Source organism: Erythrolamprus reginae, chromosome 4, assembly GCF_031021105.1.
Source record: "Erythrolamprus reginae isolate rEryReg1 chromosome 4, rEryReg1.hap1, whole genome shotgun sequence".
Lineage (NCBI taxonomy): Eukaryota > Metazoa > Chordata > Lepidosauria > Squamata > Dipsadidae > Erythrolamprus > Erythrolamprus reginae.
In genome coordinates, this window is record NC_091953.1 from 18063235 (window position 1) to 18084305 (window position 21071).

Sequence of the window (21071 nt, forward strand, 5' to 3'; positions counted from 1 at the left end):
CTCTGTTTCACGCATTGTATTCATTTCTATAAGAAAGTATTTCTAATATAATGCATTTCATATCTTTTTGTTTTCATACCCCATGCATTCTCAGGCACACTATAATACCAATTGCCACAGATCAGGTAGGACAGTAATTAGAATAAGCCAATTTAGTTCTCTGAAAAAAAGCTGTAATGATAAGAGAGGGAAAGGGTGACCATCCAAAAATTGAGTGGATTTGGTTACAATTGTAATTTGTGCACTGTTGGATTACCTGATAGCAGGGGTGAAATCCAGCAAGTTTTAACAGGTTCTGAAGAACCGGTGTTGGAAATTTTGAGTAGTTCAGAGGACTGGAAAATACCACCTCTGTCTGGGCCCGGGATGGGATGGGAATGGTGATTTTGCAATACTCTTCCCCTGCCACACCCACCAAGCTATGCCCACCAAGCCACACCCACAGAACCAGTGATAAAAAATGGATTTTACCACTGCCTGAAAGTCCAAGTTACGGACTATCTACGTAGTTGCTAGAAATAAAAAAAAATAATAACTTGATGACACATGATCAACTAACCAACCAATGCTTAGTAGTACAAAGTTCTAATTTTTCAAGGAATCTCTCATGGTCAAAGTGTTAAGTCTGTATATAACCAATGTAAAATTCTGTAAAAGAAAAGACCTTGTAAATACTGTTTAAACTATGAATAAACCTTGGCCGCGTCTGATTGGCTAAGACGCACGGCCGTTTCTTTTAGGCGCGAGCCTTAAACGTATAAAAAGGGCTGTTCTGACACTGACAGCTCAGATGCGTTCCTTGCTGAAGTCACTTCGAGAGAGCTGAATAAACGGAACCATCTTGTACTCCTTGTCTGAGTCTCATTCATTTCACTGGCGACGAGAGAACGAAGAATCCACGAGTCAAGCATGAATCACCTCCAGATCGGCCGGGCTCCCGACTACTTCGACCCCGAGAAGTCGTCTTGGGACGCCTACATGGCGAAATTTGAAATCTTCCTAGAAGCGGCAGGAATGGGAGAAGCTGAAGACGACAGGAAGCGGGCGATCTTCTTGAACTATTGCGGGACTGAGATTTTTGACCTCGTCCAAACGCTCACCGACCCGCTTCCAGCTAAATCCGTTCCGTGGGACGACCTCCAAGCAAGACTTGCAAACCACTTCAAACCAACGAAGCCTGCCGTAGTCTACAGACATCAATTTTCCAGGATGACCCAGCGTGAGTCTGAGACAATCAATCAATTCGCCACGAGACTTCGCACGGTACTGTCAAAGTGCAAATTTGACAGCCCAGAAGCTCGCCTCACAGACGCTCTGATCTTTGGGATGAAGAATGCGACGGTCCGAAACAAAATCCTGACAGAGGACGACCCAACGCTTCAGTCAGTCATCAAGCTGGCTCAAACAGCCGAAGTAGCTGACGCGGCCGCCAAAGAACTCAAGGAACACGAAAAGAAGGAGACCGTCTCCAAAATCTCCGTTGCTGTTTCCCGCGCCGAAACCACAGATGACCTCAGCCCAGCTGCCACGGACGACGACACCTGTCTCCTGCTGCCATCCGAGCAAGCCAGACAACCCAGATACCAACGTCCCTCCAACCCATGCCCCGGTTGCCGAGGAAATCACCCACGACAGCGTTGCCCCTTCAGGGACGCCATTTGCCGCCGCTGCAATCGACGCGGGCACATCGCCGAGGCTTGCAGAGCGCCCCTTCCAGAGGAGTCCTTCTCTACACCCCGCCAACAACGTTTCAACAACCAGGCACAACAACCGCGAGACAACAAATTTTCCAGAGGCTTCAATCGCAGAAACGACTCTACCGCTAACCGTGACTACGCACGAGGTAAAGCACAAACTTACGTAAATTGCGCAACTGCTAAAGGAGGGAACAAGATTATCATCTCGCTACTTTTAAATAACAAACCATGTAACCTAGAATTAGACACAGGCTCTAAGCATTCTATTATGCCTTGGGACAAATTCAAAATGTATATGCCAAATTTTCTTAAAACTGACTTTGTTAACTCAACTTTAATAATAAGGGATTTTCAAGGTAATATCATACCTGTTTTGGGGAAAGTAGATGTGCCTGTAAAATTTAAAAATTGTGAATATTTTCTTCCTCTGATTGTGGTTGAGGGAGCCAAACACTCCCTCCTGGGGTTAACATGGATGTCTCCTTTGGGTATTGAAATACTGGGTCTTTGTCATGTAAATGCTGAACCTGATATTCCTAACTTTATCCAAGAATTTCCTGAGGTTTTCAGCCCTACTTTGGGCACCTATAATGGGGCCCCTATCTCCTTCTCTCTAGATCCCAAGGTACCCCCAGTCAGACTTAAGCCTCGCAGGGTACCCCTACCACTATTGCCTAAACTAGACATCCAATTGGACAAATTGATTGCCCAGGGCATCTTAGTCCCTGTAGAACAAGCGCCATGGGAAACCCCCATAGTCACCCCAGTTAAACCTGATGGCTCCTTAAGGGTCTGTGCAGACTACAAAGCCACTATCAATAAAGCCCTTCAACACCATCCATACCCGATCCCAGTAGTCCAACAATTGCTACATTCCTTGGGGGAAGGGAGAGTATTTTCAAAAATCGACCTGGCGCAAGCATACCAACAGCTTCCGGTCGATGAGGCCACATCCCTGGCCCAGACCATAGTGACCCATAGGGGTGCTTTCAGGTGCACCCGCCTGCAATTCGGGGTCAGTACCGCCCCAGGTATTTTCCAAAGTTTCATGGAACGATTATTGGCAGGTATAAAAGGAACCTCCCCATATTTTGACGATATATTTATATCAGGAAAAAACCAAGCAGAATTAAACATGCGCATCAGAGAAGTGTTGGCTAGACTGCAAGCTAAGGGGTTAAAAGTAAAACCAGACAAATGTGTGTGGGGAGCCAATAGCATAGAATTTCTGGGCTATAGAATAGACAGTGAGGGAATACACCCCACAGCAGATAAATTAGAGGCCATAACCAAAGCACCCGAGCCAAATAATAAGACAGAACTCCAAGCATTTCTGGGCCTCCTTAATTTTTATTCTGTCTTCCTGAAACAGAAGGCAACGGCAGCAGAACCGCTACACCGACTGCTGCAGAAGGGAGTTCCCTGGACCTGGGGCACAATGGAGCGCGAAGCTTTTCATAAAATAAAACAGTTATTGACCTCTAAAAGCGTAGTGGTTCAATATAGCTCAACTTTGCCAATAAGGCTCACGTGCGATGCTTCGGCGTATGGGGTTGGCGGGGTATTAGCTCACATAATGCCAAACAATACAGAGGCCCCCATCGCCTTCTTTTCTAAAACATTGTCCATGGCAGAGAGAAATTACAGCCAATTAGACAAAGAGGCATTGGCCCTAGTCTCTAGCGTTAAGAAATTCCATTACTATCTCTGTGGGAGGAGTTTTGAACTAATAACAGATCACAAACCCCTGCTTGGTCTTCTAGCTGCCAATAAACCAACTCCTCCCTTCATGTCCCCTAGATTAATAAGATGGGCTCTATTCCTGTCAGGATACCAATACCATCTAACACATAAGGGGGGAAAATCAATAAACCATGCTGACGGCTTAAGTAGATGCCCCATGCCCGAGTTAGTCTCAGATCCAACCCCCACAGAGGATGTTTTACTAATTGACCTTGAGGAAAACTGCCTGACCACTGCCAAAGAGGTGGCTGAGCACACTAAGAAGGATTCACTATTGTTAAAAGTAATCAATTGTATTCAAAAAGGATGGTTGGGAGACTCTGAGGAAACTGGGCTGTCAGAATTTAAATCTAAAAGGTTGGAATTATCCTACTTGAAGGGATGCGTGTTATGGGGTGACAGGGTGGTCATTCCCAATACCTTAAAACAGAAGGTACTAAGTATGTTGCATGCAGGCCACCCAGGCATTGTCAGAATGAAGGGTTTGGCCAGGGGTTACTTGTGGTGGCCAGGTTTAGATAGGGACATTGAGCAATGGGTAGCAAACTGTGACCCTTGCCAGGAGTCACGACCCAATCCCCCGAAAACAACACCTCTGGAATGGGAAAGACCCACTGGGCCATGGTCCCGCATTCATATTGACTTCGCAGGGCCTATTGGAACTCAAAACTTTTTAATTGTGGTAGACGCGTTCTCCAGATGGGTGGAAATCATTGCTATGCAAAACATTACTACTTGTGCCACCATTAAGGCATTATACCATTTGTTTGCCACACATGGGTGCCCAGACATCCTAGTTTCAGATAACGGGCCACAATTGACTGCCAGACAATTTGAGTGTTTTTTAAGCAACTTAGGGGTCAGACACGCACTCACATCCCCTTACTCGCCATGGGTTAATGGCCTTGCAGAACGTTATGTACGTGTGGCCAAAGAAGCCTTGCGCAGGGCAGGCCCAGGGGAAATACAACACAAATTAGATCAATTTTTACTAATGCAGCATATCACCCCAAATTCCATCACAAACAAAAGCCCAGCAGAGATTTTAATGGGTCGAAAAATAAGGTCCCCCCTGGACAGGTTGCACCCTCGTTATTGTACTCAAAATGTAAATAATGAAACATGTATAGCACCTGAAAGAAATATGTACCTAGGGCAACTTGTTTTTGCTAGAAATTTTGATGGGGGGTTGAGTTGGCTGAAAGGAAAAATAATGCAACAAACAGCCCCAAAATCTTATGTGGTACAATTGGAAGATGGCCGCACATGGAGGCGGCACATCGATCATTTAAGGGGGCGCATAACACCAAATGAAGAGCCGGCCGCTAACGGAAATTCTTCCCCCCAAGCAGACATTAATTCGCAACTCGAACTTTTGGAATTACAAAAGGACTTACCACGGCCAGATGCATCCTCCAGCGACGCCGAGCCTTCCTCCTCTTCTGGGCACGGTGCGCCATCAGCATACTTGTCTCCGCAGGCCAGAGCCCCAACTTGGGCCCAGCCGCGGACAGGAGACAACGACGAGCCAACCTCCACCATAGACATACCAGCCGGTAATGATCTGCGCAGGTCTGAGCGCACGTCACGCCGGCCCAATCGATTGGAGGACTACGTCACTTGGCTCACTGATTGACAGTTTGACTCAACTAATGAGGGAGGGGTGTTAAATCTGTATATAACCAATGTAAAATTCTGTAAAAGAAAAGACCTTGTAAATACTGTTTAAACTATGAATAAACCTTGGCCGCGTCTGATTGGCTAAGACGCACGGCCGTTTCTTTTAGGCACGAGCCTTAAACGTATAAAAAGGGCTGTTCTGACACTGACAGCTCAGATGCGTTCCTTGCTGAAGTCACTTCGAGAGAGCTGAATAAACGGAACCATCTTGTACTCCTTGTCTGAGTCTCATTCATTTCACAAAGAATAGACAGTCCAAAAATCAAAGCCAAATGTTACAGGAGGCAAAAATGATGAAATCATGGTCCAGGTAGTATAAGAAAAAGTACATTAAAGAGATTTGAAAGGGAATCGTGACACAGCGGTGGCTAGACATGCAGACATATAAAAATATCAGTTTGATATTACTAATCGACAGCATTAAACTAAAAATATTAGCTGATCTTAAAATAGTTGATCGTCATCAAGCCTGATTGGGCATCAAGTTCTTAATATTTTGAGCTGCTCTGGAATATATTTAATTTTGCATAACAAGTATATTGTCATTTCAAAGATGTTATTCTAAATAGGCCTTTTATTTTTATCTTTAAGCTATTTTCTGTTGTAATTAAACATTTGTCTGGTTTTAAAATATATTTATATTTATATTTATATTTATATTATTTATATTTATATTTATATTTATATTTATATTTATATTTATATTATTTATATTTATATTATTTATATTTATATTTATATTTATATTAATATTATTTATATTTATATTTATATTTATATTTATATTTATATTTATATTTATATTTATATTTATATTTATATTTATATTTATATTTATATTTATATTTATATTTATATTTATATTTATATTTATATTTATATTTATATTTATATTTATATATGTTTTATATTTGTATGAGTGGTGTGGGGCCTAAGGGTGGAGCTCTCACCTCACAATCAGGAGGCTGTGAGTTTGATCCTAGGTAGAGGCAGATATTTCTCTGGGCACAATGAATATATCTGCTGAAACAATCACATTGGTGACAGGAAGGGCATCCAGCTTAATAAACATAGAAACATAGAAGTCTGACGGCAGAAAAAGACCTCATGGTCCATCTAGTCTGCCCTTATACTATTTTCTGTATTTTATCTTAGGATGGATCTATGTTTATCCCAGGCATGTTTAAATTCAGTTACTGTGGATTGATCTACCACGTCTGCTGGAAGTTTGTTCCAAGGATCTACTACTCTTTCAGTAAAATAATATTTTCTCATGTTGCTTTGGATCTTTCCCCCAACTAACTTCAGATTGTGTCCCCTTGTTCTTGTGTTCACTTTCCTATTAAAAACACTTCCCTCCTGGACTTTATTTAACCCTTTAACATATTTAAATGTTTCTACCATGTCCCTCCTTTTCCTTCTGTCCTCCAGACTATACAGATTGAGTTCATTAAGTCTTTCCTGATACCTTTTATGCTTAAGACCTTCCACCATTCTTGTAGCCCGTCTTTGGACCGGTTCAATATTGTCAATATCTTTTTGTAGGTGAGGTCTCTAGAACTGAACACAGTATTCCAAATGTGGTCTCATCAGCACTCTATATAGCGGGATCATAATCTCCCTCTTCCTGCTTGTTATACCTCTAGCTATGCAGCCAAGCATCCTACTTGCTTTCCCTACTGCCTGACTGCACTAATAAACACTCAGTTGCATTCAGTTGCTCAAGACTCCACACGCACATGGGATTTCTGGGTCTTTAAAAGAAGAAGATATTTTATATTTATATATAATATATATCTAGCACTACAGTTGGGTTTCATGAGCTAATAGTGATAAGTGAGGCACACTTAGAAATCAAGGTAGGAGATTCTCTACTAATTAGGATGGTAGTTGTGGGGAAAATACATGGAGTAAGGAGTATTTGATATGCTCACTGCCTTTGTAAAAATAATAAAGGTAGCATAAACAAACAAACAAACAAATGGAAAAGTACATAGGTCTAACTCATTACACCATTTATTAATTGAAAAGACAGTGCACGTTAAATCAGTTAATTAAAGAAATTGATGCAGTTAGAATTTTAAAAATGTCACAATGATGTATTGCATGGCAAGAATGAAGTGCCGTGTACATAACATTAAACAATGAAATCATAGGATCATTAATCCTATGCTGCTATTAAATGTTTTTGTGATGGAAGAGTGAGCATTAACCTTTTGCATGAACTATAAAGCCTGCTATCTAGAAAAAAAATGAAGATTGAATTGTAAAAGCTGTTCTAAGTTTTATCTACAATTCTTATAATATAACTTCTCAATTGTGTTTATCTATTAGTAACCTATTCCTATATAAGCAAGAAAATTATAAAATACATTTAACAAAAGCTTTCCACCCCAAAATAGGGGGAAATCAATTTTGAATTGGAATTACTGTGCAATGTAAAGACATGGTCTGCTATAAGATTTGCAGATTAAAAAAGCACTTTCTTTAAAGAAAAAACTAGTTTACAAAAAGTATGCAAGATTCTTCCAATTTTTATCCTTAAAATAAAGATAAGATATTCAAGACAGCTAGATCACTGTCTTTGTCCTCTGTTTAAATAATTCTTTCAGGAGTATTGATAAAATTATGAACCTCAGTTATAAAGTCACACAATTTCAGCTTCAGATATTTTCCTTAGACTTCTCAGACAGCATTTCAATCTGATTGATTGATTGGTTGGTTGGTTGGTTGGTTGATTGGTTGATTGGTTGATTGACTGATTGGTTGATTGGTTGATTGGTTGATTGATTTGTATGCTGCCCCTCTCTGAGGACTTGGGGCGGCTCACAACATATCAAAAGAACATAGCAAATACATCTAAAAATTAAATTAATATGGCTAAAAAACATATCTGGTCCAGTATATATAAATCCTTAATTAATTAATTAAGTTTATATTCTGCCTATCTTATTCTTGAAGTGACTTTAGTCTTACTTTGAGGTAAAAGGTTGTGGTGAATTTTTTCTAGCAATTTTAAAAAAACCTGGGACTCAAGCATGAGATATAATATAAAAACATGAATCTAGATATTGAAATAGATTCAGTTCTGTTGCTATATTTAGGGATTACATAAAATATGAGAACAGGAATTACAGAACTACAGGATTACAGGATATCATATTTTCATTTAGAGAACTTATTGACAATGTAGGATGTTATCTTTTGTATTTCATAGGAAACTGTCAGAATGTGATATATATTTCATATATAGATATGTTTAAATGTTATGATGGTCTTGGCATATTCGGGTTTCTTCCCATGTAGGAATTGGAAATTTCTGGCGATGTTTTGACGAGGTCCCACTCGTCATCTTCAGGCTGGTGTTTCTGTCCTTGTTCTAGGGCGAACATTTTCCTATTAAATGTTAGTATATATATTCAGATTGGAGCACTACCTAAATAATGTGTGCTTTTTTTTAATTCAGAAAAAAATAATCATGAATGGTTTTCTATAGTAATTAACATGGATACCTGCATTTCAGTCATACAGTACTTACTTATGTTGCTGTCTGCATAAAATGGGTTATTTAATCATGCTCTAATAAAGTGCAGTTCATCTGCATAAATAGAGTATTTAATCATGGTTTAATATAGCACAACTGACTCGGCTCGTACAGGGTGGGGAAATAAAACCAACAATAATGCTTTCACAAGATTCCTTCTGCTGCATTAAGTCATATACAAAATTCAGCGGATCAAAATTAAGAAAGTTCCATACTGTCTAGGGCAGTGTTTCCCAACCTTTTTTGAGCCGCGGCACATTATTCATATTTTCAAAATCCTGGGGAACATTGAAAGGGTGGGTGGGGGGTGGGGGGTGGGCTAAAGAAAAGTTTGGACAAAAAAACCCTCTCTCTTCCTCCCTTTCTCTCTATTTCTCCCTCTTTCTCTCTTTTCCTTCCCTTCTTTCTCTCTCCCCATCCCTCTTTCTTTCTTCCTCTCTTTTTTGCTCTTTCTCTCTCCCTCCTTCCCTTCCTCTGTCTTTCTCTCTTGCTATCTCTTTCTTGCTTTTTTCTCTCTTTCTTGCTCTCTCTCTCTCTTTCACTGTCTCTTGCTATATGTCTCTTTCTTTGCCTCTCTTGCTATCTCTCTGTCTCTCTTGCTATGTCTCTCTTTCTTTCTTTCTCTCTCTCTGCCTCTTGCTATGTCTCTCTTTCTCTCTTGCTATGTCTCTCTTTCTTTCTCTTTCTCTCTCTGCCTCTCTTGCTATGTCTCTTTCTCTCTTGCTATGTCTCTCTTTCTTTCTCTTTCTCTCTCTGCCTCTCTTGCTATGTCTTTCTTTCTCTTTCTCTCTCTGCCTCTCTTGCTATGTCTCTCTTTCTCTCTTGCTATGTCTCTTTCTTTCTCTCTCTCTCTGCCTCTCTTGCTATGTCTCTCTTTCTCTGCCTCTCTTGCTGCCTCTTTCTCTCTCTCTCTTTCTCTGCCTCTCTTGCTGTCTCTCTCTCTGCCTCCCTTATATGTCTCTCTTTCTTTCTTTCTTTCTCTCTCTCTCAGCTGACTGCAAGCGGGAGCCCTGACGGCAGCTGGACGTGCTGTTGGACGCCGTATATGCCAAGCCCGCAGCGCCAGCAGTACGGCGTCCAGCAGCACGTCCAATCGCCACCGTCAGAGCTCCCACTTGCAGTCAGCTGAGAGAGAGAGAGCTCCCGCCGCCTGGAGCTCCCTCTCGCCGCCGCCATCTCCCCGCGACTGCCTGCGGCCGCTGCAGCCACCCCCCCACTCCCCCCGCCAGTGCCCTCCCGCCGGGCCCCAAAGGACACTTGCCGCCGACGCCAGGGCCCGGCAGGAGGGCACTGGCGGGGGGACCGGGGGGGTGCGGCTGCAGCTGGGAAAGGGAAAGGCGCAGGGAGGGAAGGCGCAGGAAGGGAAGCTGCCTGCCCGCCTGCCTCGGGGAGCCGCGCTTGCAGCTCCAAACCAAAAGGGCAACCCCCGCGCGCTCCCCAGCCCCGGCCCGCCTCTGCGCCCCGGCCCGGCCCGCGCTCTCTCCTGTCCTCTCCTGCCCGATGTCGTGGTTTCCGGCGCTCTCCTGCTAGGCCCCAAAGAAGGAAGGCGGGAAAAAGGCACGAAGAACGAAGCTCTCCTTCTTCTTCCTGCCTTCCTTCTTTGGGGCTCAGCAGGAGAGCGCCGGAAACCGCGGCATCGGGCAGGAGCCGGGGGACAGCTGCGAGCGGGCGCTCCAGGTCGGCACCGGCAGCGCCCTGCCCAGCTGGAGCTTCCGTAGCTCTGCGGCACACCTGCCAGTGTCTCGCGGCACACTACTGTGCCGCGGCACACCGGTTGGGAAACGCTGGTCTAGGGCAGTGATGGTGAACGGAAATGTGTGCACGGGCTTGTTGGGGCCATGCTGGGAAAAATTGAACTTCCAAGTTCTGGCACCATGCGCACTCGACAATCAGTTGGCTGGCACACGTGCATGCACCAGGTTTTGGCACTGTCCTGTGCGCGAACAGCTGATGTCATGCGGGCATGCATGCCAGAAATCCAGAAGACAAACAGGCAAGTCCACACATGCTGGGTGACATGGCTTTATGTGTCACTTTGGGCACACATGTCATAGATTTATCATCATGGGTCTAGGGATTTGTGTCTCCTAGGGCCACAATTTCTTGTCCAAGGCAAAGCATCTTGCTTCATAACTGAGCACTGTTTTCAATGGAAACTTCCCCATTGATTATAAGTGGGAGGTTTAGGGCAGTGATGGTGAACGTTTTTTTTCCTCGGGTACCGAAAGACCATGGGCATGCTCTATCATGCATGTGCAAGTGCCCATACCCATAATTCAATGCCTGGGGAGGGTGACAACAGTTTCCCCCACCCCCCGGAGGCCCTCTGGCATCTGTGAACAGCCTGTTTCCCAACTTCTTTTTTTTTTAATTTTATTTTTTATTAATTTTTAACAAGTTTATATACACACAACATAAAACAGTGCATAGTGAAATGTGCCCACCACCCAGACACACACACATTCCCCACCACCAAATCGGGGGTGTTTCTTATATAGTCCACTTGACCCAAGAGCAATATATCTATTTACATATTATAGAGTGATTCCAATTTATTTCTTGTAGCTTGGTCTCGGATTCTGCTCGTCATATATCGTCTTACCTTGTCCCACCATCCCATCAGATGTCCCAACTCAGTTTCATTATCTGAATTTATTCTTTTATCCATAATTTCAAATTGAATATGGTCCACCATGTACCTATACCAATTTTGTATTGTCCATTTGGTCGTATCCTTCCAACCCAAAACTATTACTGCCTGAGCGCTTTCTATTGCTGCTTTTTTTTATTTCTCTAAATTCTCCCATCACATTACTTTTAACTAGTACTGCCATTTCCTTAGTGATTGTCCATTGTATATTTAGCATTCTATTGATATCCTCTTTCACTTTTTGCCAAAATTCCTGCACTATCGGGCATTCCCAAAACATATGCATAAACACTCCTTTATCTTGACACCCATGCCAACAATTCCCCCTGACATTCTGCTGAAAGTGTGCGAGTTGAACGGGAGTAAAATACCACTTATGTAATATTTTCCTTCTCATTTCCCTGATTCTTGCATTTTTAATTTTCCTTATGTTTTCTACTATATTTTCCATCTCTTGTACCTCTACTTGTATCTCATTTTGCCACCATTTAGTCAATCCTTCAATCATGTCCCCGTCTGACTGCACTAGCAATTTATATATATTGGTTGCTTGCGCCTTTATACCCTCCCTTTTTTCTCTTATTATTTTTTCTAACCCTGTCTCCTCCCTCAATAGTACTTCTTTATTCTCCCTTTCGTTAAGATATTTACATATTGCATTTATTTGTAGCCACCTTCCCTTACCTAACCACCATTCTATACGGTTTCTACTTGGCCTGCCATCCTTCTCATATAAGTGTTCTATCTTAGTTCTCCCTCTTCCCTTCAACTCTCCTGTAACCCTATTTAAATTCGTTTCATTATCTCTATTTATTACATAAAGCGATGACAGTTTAGATTTATATAATCCTATTTTCCCCTTCCTGTTTCCCAACTTCTGGTGGGCCCAGTAGGCTCGTGTTTCTCCCCCTACCCCCAGGGCTCCAAAGGCTTCCCTGGAGCTGGGGGAGGGTAAAAAGTCCCCCCCATCCCTCCGGAGGCTCTCTAGAGGCCAAAAACGCCCTCCCAGAGTCTCTGTGCCAGCCAAAAATCAGCTGGTTGGCACACACATGCACGTTGGAGCTGCATTAGGACAGCGGCTTGCATGCCAGCAGATGTGGCTCTGCGTGCCACCTGTGGCCCCCCTGCCATAGGTTCGCCATCACTGGTTTAGGGGTTCCGTTCAATTTTGTTCATTCATTTCTTGCTTCTTCTCTGAAGCTTTTGTAAGATAACATTTATAACAACGTTGCATCTAGTTTCATCATGCATTTATCATGTCAGCCTTTAGAAGAATTGACTCTTAGTATATATAATATGTCAGGGCATTTTTCCTAGGGAGTAAGATTTTATGCTTGAATAGGAAACCTTTGCTGCTTACTCTGCCGTTTTTCTTTTCCCGGTAAAAAAGGGAATTATTTATTTGCTTATTCCCCAAGAAATTACTAAATGAATTAGATCAGAGGTCCCCAACCGCCGGTCTGCGGACCAGGACCGGGCCGTTGGGGGTTTTCAGCCGGTCCGCGGCGCCGCTGCCCTCCCGGCAGAGAACATGCAGGACGGGGTGGGGCGTCGGGCGGTGACGCAGCCCTCCACACTTCTCCACAGGGCGGGGAGAATCAGGAGGCTCCTTTGGCGGCTGGGGGCTGCCTGGCTTTGTGATTTTGGCTGGGGGGGGGAGTTAGGAAGGTCCTACTTCTCCTCCCCCAGCCAAAAATTCAAAGCCTATCTGCTGGATACGGGCGATGAGTGGGACAGAGCGGCGCAGAAGCCTCTTGCAGCAGCTGCCACAGCCACTGGCTTCGGCGCCGCTCGTCCCGCCCATCGCCCGTATCCAGCAGAAGCTACTACCCGAGTGCTCTTGGCCGGCGGGATTCAAAGTGCTGGGGTGGGGGGTGTCCTGACAGCTCCCCCACCCCAGTGCTTCGCCTCCCGCTGGGCGGGCTAGAGGCGGGCAGCGGCGGGGGGCGCGATGGATGAAGGTGCGCCGCTCTCCCGAGAAGTGCATTCGGCAGAGGAAGACTCCGCGAATCCCTCGCGGCTCTGTCGCGAGCGCGTCCTCCTGAGGAGGAAATGGAAGCGAGGGCAACGGAACGGCTGTTCGTCGCGGCCCCTGGTGAGTTATGCAGGGCAGGTCAGGGGCGTCGTTTGCCCGCAGTAAAGATGGTGGTGTTTCCTGTTTCGGGTTTTTTCCCCTCACTCATGAGAGAGAGGAGTCCCACGATTCTGGCCGCTCTTTACTCGCCGGCTTTTTGCCTGTCCCTGATCTCTCTCTCTCTCTCACACACACATACACCCCTTGCAGTGTCTTTGGGACACCTCCGTCTCTCCTTCCCCGAGCTGCTTCTCCTCCCCCCCCAAACCTGCTGCGTCACTAAGCTCCACCCCTCCATAACCCCACCCCCATATGACCAAAGCCCCCCCCCACCGGGCCGTGGAAAACTGGTTTAACTTAAAGCCGGTCCCTGGTGTAAAAAAGGTTGGGGACCTCTGAATTAGATGACATCTTTATTATTCTTTAATATCTGCTCACTACACTAAGGAATCATGTCTGAATTCATCAGGCCACACAACTGTAGTGATGAATAGTGTTTAGAATCTTCTTTGACTATTGTAAGCAAATATTTATTAACGGGCTTATTCTGAGATACTGAAAATAAGTATGAAACTATTGTATCTGGTAATTCCTTTATGCATTTTCAGATTTCCTATTACAGTTTTCAGGCTAAATAAACAAACAATTTTTTAATGAAAGCATTGGATTTCTGTTTTGAGATCTTAAATAAAATGAAACTTGTAATAACCTTATGATATTTTGTTCCTTATTCAACAGATTTAACTAAATCTAATCTTAGTAAAATTAATTGTGATATCAGGGAGACATTAATTATTGCGATTGAAATAAAACTAATTAGATGGTCAGATTTCGTTAAGAGACTTGCAAAATAACGTAGGTTCAAATAATTGAGTTTTTAAACTTTTTGCATTGTGCCAATAGCATAAGATTTATCTCAATTATACACATCTGTAACATAACAAATTGTATCAAACATTCTGTGCTTTGGAGGACCTGTCAACTACTTTTCAGCAAGACATTTTTTAAATTGTATCCTTTCCACTGCAGAACTCTGCTAACAAAATAGGAGTTAAAATAATGTGCTTTTTAATGTTGTTGTTGTTTGTTCGATATTATTGATGAAGATCTTGACAGCATGGTGTTTTTTTTAAAAAAAATCATTTTATGACTAAATGTGGTATGTCCAAAGATGACCGATTAGGCCAATTTTGGTCACATAATGTTTTCATACATGTTGGACACCAATGTGGAGTGAGCAATGAAATTGTTCTGGTCTTATCCGGATCATGCTTACGTTGTTTAAAACAAACCAAACTTTTATTACAATAAAAAATGAGTATAAGGGGGTAAGGTACAAAAAAAATGTAAAAAGATACAACAACCAAAAAAACCCACATATTAAAAAAAAATAAATCCAAAATCCTAAAAGGAGGAGGAGGAGGAAGAACAATAGAAGGGATCTAAAAGAACATGGTAAGTTAAACCTATTGCGATACATATTGCTCTAAAACAGGAGTGTCAAACTCACGTTGTCATGGTGGCATCACATTAAGTATTGCAGCCCTTTCCCCTTCGCTAAACCAGGTGTGGGTGTGGTCAGTGTGTGGCACATCTGGCCCACACCTGGTTTAGCGAAGGTGTGGCCAGTGTGTGACACATTGGCATCCCTGCTCTAGAATAATAAGGTAATGTTCATTAAAACTGGTTTACAGCACACGGGTAATTTGACAGATTTAAATGCTGTTCTGTAGAACCTGAAAACTTTGCTATAGAAGGGTTGGTGTTTGAAAACAGCAGGGAGATATAAAATTGTCCTCACTGCCCTGAATAATAATAATAATAATAATAATAATAATAATAATAATAATTATTATTATTATTATTATTATTATTATTATTATTATTATTATTATTATTATTATTATTATTATGTCAGTGCAACACAGCAAACGAGATCACTATGCTGGATTTCGTATTTCATAACCAGTCAGGCGCTTCCCAAGCACCTAGGACTGCATGATGTAGCGGCGAATTATGTTTGCCGATCCCAGTAAAGCGGCCTTTTGCAATTGACAGATGGAGATTTTGTCAATTCTGATGGTTTATTATTATTATTATTATTATTATTATTTATTAGATTTGTATGCCGCCCCTCTCTGTAGACTCGGGGCGGCTCACAACAATAACAAAGACAATGTAAGAACAAATCTAATAATTTAGAAAACACTAAAACCCCCATTATTAAAAGCAAGCATACACACAAACATACCATGTATAAACTGTATAGGCCCGGGGGAGATGTCTCAGTTCCTCCATGCCTGACGGCAGAGATGGGTCTTAAGAACTTTACGAAAGGAAAGGAGGGTGGGGGCAGTTCTGATCTCTGGGGGAAGCTGGTTCCAGAGGGTCGGGGCCGCCACAGAGAAGGCTCTTCTCCTGGGTCCCGCCAAACGACATTGTTTAGTTGACGGGACCCGGAGAAGGCCAACTCTGTGGGACCTAATCGGTCACTGGGATTCGTGCGGCAGAAGGCGGTCCCAGAGATATTCTGGTCCGATGCCATGAAGGGCTTTATAGGTAATAACCAACACTTTGAATTGTGACCGGAAATTGATCGGCAACCAATGCAGACTGCGGAGTGTTGGTGTAACATGGGCATACCTTGGGAAGCCCATGATTGCTCTCGCAGCTGCATTCTGCACAATCTGAATTTTCCGAACACTTTTCAAATGGTGAGATTTGGCTATTGTGAATGTCTCTGTAGTCCATGCACCAGAGAAGAACAGATTCTGTTTTTCCTTCAGCAGCAAGCTTTGCTTCATAAACTTGATAGCCCTTGTAGATGAGGCCATGCCAGGTAAGGCAGTTATGTGCCAGGACTTCCCAGGTGGTTGTATCTATATCCAGCAACTTCAAAGAGCCTACGTTACACCTTTGAAGCATTTCTTCTGCTCTCCATGTCAGCATCTTCACCAAAGACTTCCCCCCAAAAAAGTAGCTATTTGATTATGCATTTGTCTATTGTACAAGTAACATGACCTGCCCACTGAATCTTTGCTATCCTTAACAGTTTGTGGACTAATAATAGGCATGCTTTACATAAAATTTCTGATATCCGATACCAAACATTCCTACAATTAATCCTCGACTTACAACCACAATTGAGTCCAAAATTTTCATTGCTGAGCAAAGACAGTTGCTGAATGAGTTTTGCCCCATTTTATTACCTTTCTTGCCATGTGTCATGCCCTCCCCTCCCCATCAGAGGCTGAATCAGCAGAGAAAGACAGGCTGGATCTGGAGCTTGCAAAGATTGATTGATTGATTGATTTGATTTGATTTGTATGCCGCCCCTCTCCGTAGACTCGGGGCGGCTCACAACAGCAATAAAACAATTCATGACAAATCTAATAATTTAAAAACATTTTAAAAACCCTGTTATTAAGCAAATATACACACAGACATACCATTCATACCATACATAAAGATTAAGGGGTGGTTTTGTTGTCTTGGGAAGAAAATGAGGAGAAGCAGGCCCGATCAGGATTAGGTCTAAATTTAGGGCCTTTCAGGTTTGGGATGTCTTGTAGCCAAGGTGGAAAGGCGACAGGATGACCAGGAGATGCTAAGCAGTGAATATGAGAGACAGAGTTCAGGCAATGAGCAAGGACCACCCCTTGAGCGTGGAGAGCAGAGAAAAGGGAGAACAGGGCAGACTGACCCAATTACAGTGTTCCCTCAATTTTCGCGGGGGATGCGTTCCAAGACCGCCCGCGAAAGTCAAATTTCCGCAAAGTAGAGATGCGGAAGTAAATACACTATTTTTGGCTATGAACAGTATCACAAGCCTTCCCTTAACACTTTAAACCCCTAAACTGCAATTTCTCATTCCCTTAGTAACCATTTAGATTATTATTCACCATGTTTATTTATTAAAGTTTATTTTTAAAAAATATTTATTAAAGGTGGACGAAAGTTTGGCGATGACGTATGATGTCATTGGGCAGGAAAAACCGTAGTATAGGGGAAAAAACCCACAAAGTATTTTTTAATTAATATTTTTGAAAAACCGTGGTTTTCGCGAAGTTCGAACCCGCGAAAATCTAGGGATCACTGTACTCAGAAGGAGAGCACCCCTCCCGTCTTCACAAGGCACACCAGGGGACTGAACATTAAGGAGACTCTGTGGGGAGTGGTATTTGTTGAGAACATAAACTGAATTCCTGGATTGTCGACGTTTGAATTTTCCTGGATTCCTTGGATTATTTCTGGATTTTTTGCTTTGCAGCCGTGGTGCTCATAGTGTTGGATTGGACTATTTGCAGCCAAAGTCTGCTTGTGTGTGTGTGTGTGTGTGTGTGTGTGTGCGCGCATGTGTGTGCGCGTGTGTGCGTGTGTGTGTGTGTGTGTGTGAGAGAGAGAGAGACAGAGATCATTTTGCAATGGGACTTGCCAGAAATACGAGAGCATTTTGGAAAATTTGGAACAATAAAGGCGTAGTTTGAACTTCAGGCTGCCTGTGTTACCTTTATGTCATCCCCTAGGTCATCGCACCACATTTGTTAAGCAAATCACTGCAGTTCTTAAGTTAGTTAAGCTAGAATAAGTGAACAGTTGTTAAGTGAATTTAACTTCCCACTGACTTGTTGTCAGAAGGTTTCGGACACCGCAATCCTTACAAATACTTGTCACATAATAATAATAATAATAATAATAATAATAATAATAATAATAATAATAATAATAATAATAATAATTATTATTATTATTATTATTATTATTATTATTATTATTTATTGGATTTGTATGCCACCCCTCTCCGTAGACTCGGGGCGGCTAACAACAATGATAAAAACAGCATGTGACAATCCAATAATAAAACAACTAAAAACCCTTATTATAAAACCAAACATACACACAGACATACCATGCATAACTTGTAATGGCCTAAGGGGAAAGAATATCTCAACTCCCCCATGCCTGGCGGTATAAATGAGTCTTGAGTAGTTTATGAAAGACAGGGAGGGTGGGGGCAATTCTAATCTCCGGGGGGAGTTGGTTCCAGAGGGCCGGGGCCACCACAGAGAAGGCTCTTCCCCTGGGGCCCGCCAAACGACATTGTTTAGTCGACGGGACCCGGAGAAGGCCCATGAAGATGCTGCAACAGTCAGGTGAAAAATAGTCATAAGTCATTTTTTTTAGTGCCAGTGCAATTTCAAATGGTCACTAAACGAGTGGTTATAAGCTGAGCACTACCTGTACTCCGGAAGCTATCATTCAATAAACATCTTGCTGAACAATGTGGGTGCAAGGACACAACCCTGTTTGATGCCATTACTGGGTGGAAATGCCTTTGAAGGGTGCCAGCCATCCAGCCATCATGGAACTGACACATTATCTGAATAAATTTGTCAAGGCAGCCAAAGCTTGACGTGATTTTCCCCAGGCCTTGTCACCTAACTATGTTGAAGGTTTCCGGGAGATCCACAAAGGTTGTATAAAGTTCACAGTACTTCTCCTGACACTTCTTCCATATTCTTTCCATATATTATATGGAATATATCTCTCTATATATAAAAGTGAAAACCACACATGCATTAATCACAAAGTCTCCAGAAACGTAAAGGCTACAAATTTAAAATTTGCCACATATGTTCCTCCTGGCTTCTAGGTTCTTAATAAGAAAGGATTTTTTTTAAATGACCATTGGATCATGAGTATCTTATATTATTATTAACATGCTCTGATGCTAAGGAATTCTACTCCCCCTCCCCTCCTGAAAAGAAATGTGATCCAAACAGTTGAGGTAAACAATGTTTGAGGCTCTTTCCTGTCTCCGTGTTGCTCACATAGCAAATACTGTTTGAGTTTCCAAACACCCCTAACTCTCTCACACACTAACGGGATACTAGGCAGATGAATACCAATGGATGCTGGTAGGCAGAGACAAATTTTTCATCCTTGTTTTCTTCCTCAGTTCAGATGAATCTGTTCCTTCTACTGTAACACCAGTCAAAGGAAAAAGAGACTAAAAAAACAGGAAAAGATTTACAGATGCAATTAGGAAAACACAAGTAAGGGAAACTGCCTGTTTGTCCCAGACAGTTCTATGTGGCATGCTCCAAAGTCAGTTCACCTGACAGCTTGATCATCCTCCACCCAGGAATGTTATTTACAGGGAGGTCCTGAGCAATTCATCTGAGGGACGAATTGAAAGTCCATGCCAGTGATGGCGAACCTTTTTTACCTCTGGTACCGAAAGCATGTGTGTGTGTGCTATCGCACATGTGTGAGTGCTGACACCCATAAATCAATGCCTGGGGATGGTGAAAATGGCTCTCCCCCGTCCACCCCGGAGGGCTTCTGGAGGCCTGAAACAGTCCATTTCCCAGCCTTTTGTGGGCCCACTAGGCCCCCTTTTCACCCTCCTCAGGATCAAGAGGCTTCTTTGGAGCCTGGGGAGGGAAAAAAATGCCATCCCCCATCCCCCCGGAGACTCTCTGGAAGCTGAAAATGCCCTCCGCGTGAACTGAATATCAGCTGGCTGGCAAACACATGTAAATTGGAGATGAGCTAGGGCAGTGTTGGTGAACATATTTTCCTTTGGGTGCCGAAAGATTGTGTATGGGTTCTATCGTGCATGCCCACACCCATAATGTGGGCATGCACATTATGGGTGTGTATGGGTTCTATCGTGCGTGCCCACACCCATAATTCAATGCCTGGAGAGGGGGAAAAGAGCTTTCCTTGCCCCCCGGAGGCCTTCTGGAGGCTGGAAATGGCATATATCCCAACTTCTGGTGGGCCCAATAGGCTCATGTTTTGCCCTCCCAGGCTTCAAAGGCTTCACTGGAGCTGTGGAGTGTAAAACGCCCCCCCCCCCCAGAATTTCTGGAAGCCAAAAACACCCTCCCACAGATTCTGTGCAAGCCACAAATCAGCTGGCTGGCACACACATGCACGTTGGAGCTGAGCTAGAGCAATGGCTCGTGTGCCATCATATATGGCTCCACGCGCCATCTGTGGCACCCATGCCATAGGTTCACCATCACTGGTGTATGGTATGCAAATAATGCCTTCATCTGTAACAGAAATTCAGCTTACCATCTCTAACAAAATAATACAGTCTCCTTTTTAACTACCCATTAATTTTCAAGTTTTAAGTGTCAATTTATCAAGCCCCATCACATAGTTTCCTAGTGAAGCATGGATATCAGCTAGCAATATATATATTATAGAATTTTGTTAACAAAATAGGACTAGAATGACTAACACTGAAGAGTCCCACATCACATGTAAGTACTTTTTTAATGTGTGCTGCCTGTGTTGTCATAGTCATATCCAGAGATTTATATTTTGCTATAATTAAGCCTGTCTTTCACTTTATAGTTGTAGATGTAGCTCTGATGTAATAAATTAAAAATTAAACACAATTTAATTCAGCTTTTTCAGGATTTGCATTTTTATTTTTTTTCTTTATCATGCACCAAGATTGATATAATGCTCACTAAAGTATTAATTATTTGGAAATTAGAATACTATACAGAATAGAATATAATTTTTTATTGGCCAAGTGTGATTGGACACACAAGGAATTTGTCTTTGGTGCATATGCTCTAAGTGTACATAAAAAATACATTCATCAAGAATCATAAGATACATCCCTTAGTGATAGTCATAGGATACTAAATAAGCAAGTAA

At 42.7% G+C, this 21071-nt stretch overlaps 2 protein-coding genes across 3 annotated transcripts in view; both read left to right on the plus strand.

The window, feature by feature from the left end:
* GRIA4 (glutamate ionotropic receptor AMPA type subunit 4) overlaps positions 1-21071 on the plus strand; it is a 316665-nt gene that overhangs the window by 68491 nt on the left and 227103 nt on the right. The gene's annotated exons all lie outside the window — the stretch shown is intronic.
* On the plus strand, positions 1023-5097 carry LOC139167225 (uncharacterized). The gene is made up of 2 exons (XM_070751667.1): positions 1023-1843; positions 4793-5097. Exons 1-2 carry the CDS (start codon positions 1210-1212, stop codon positions 5074-5076), a joined length of 918 nt encoding a protein of 305 aa, XP_070607768.1. The 5' UTR covers positions 1023-1209; the 3' UTR covers positions 5077-5097.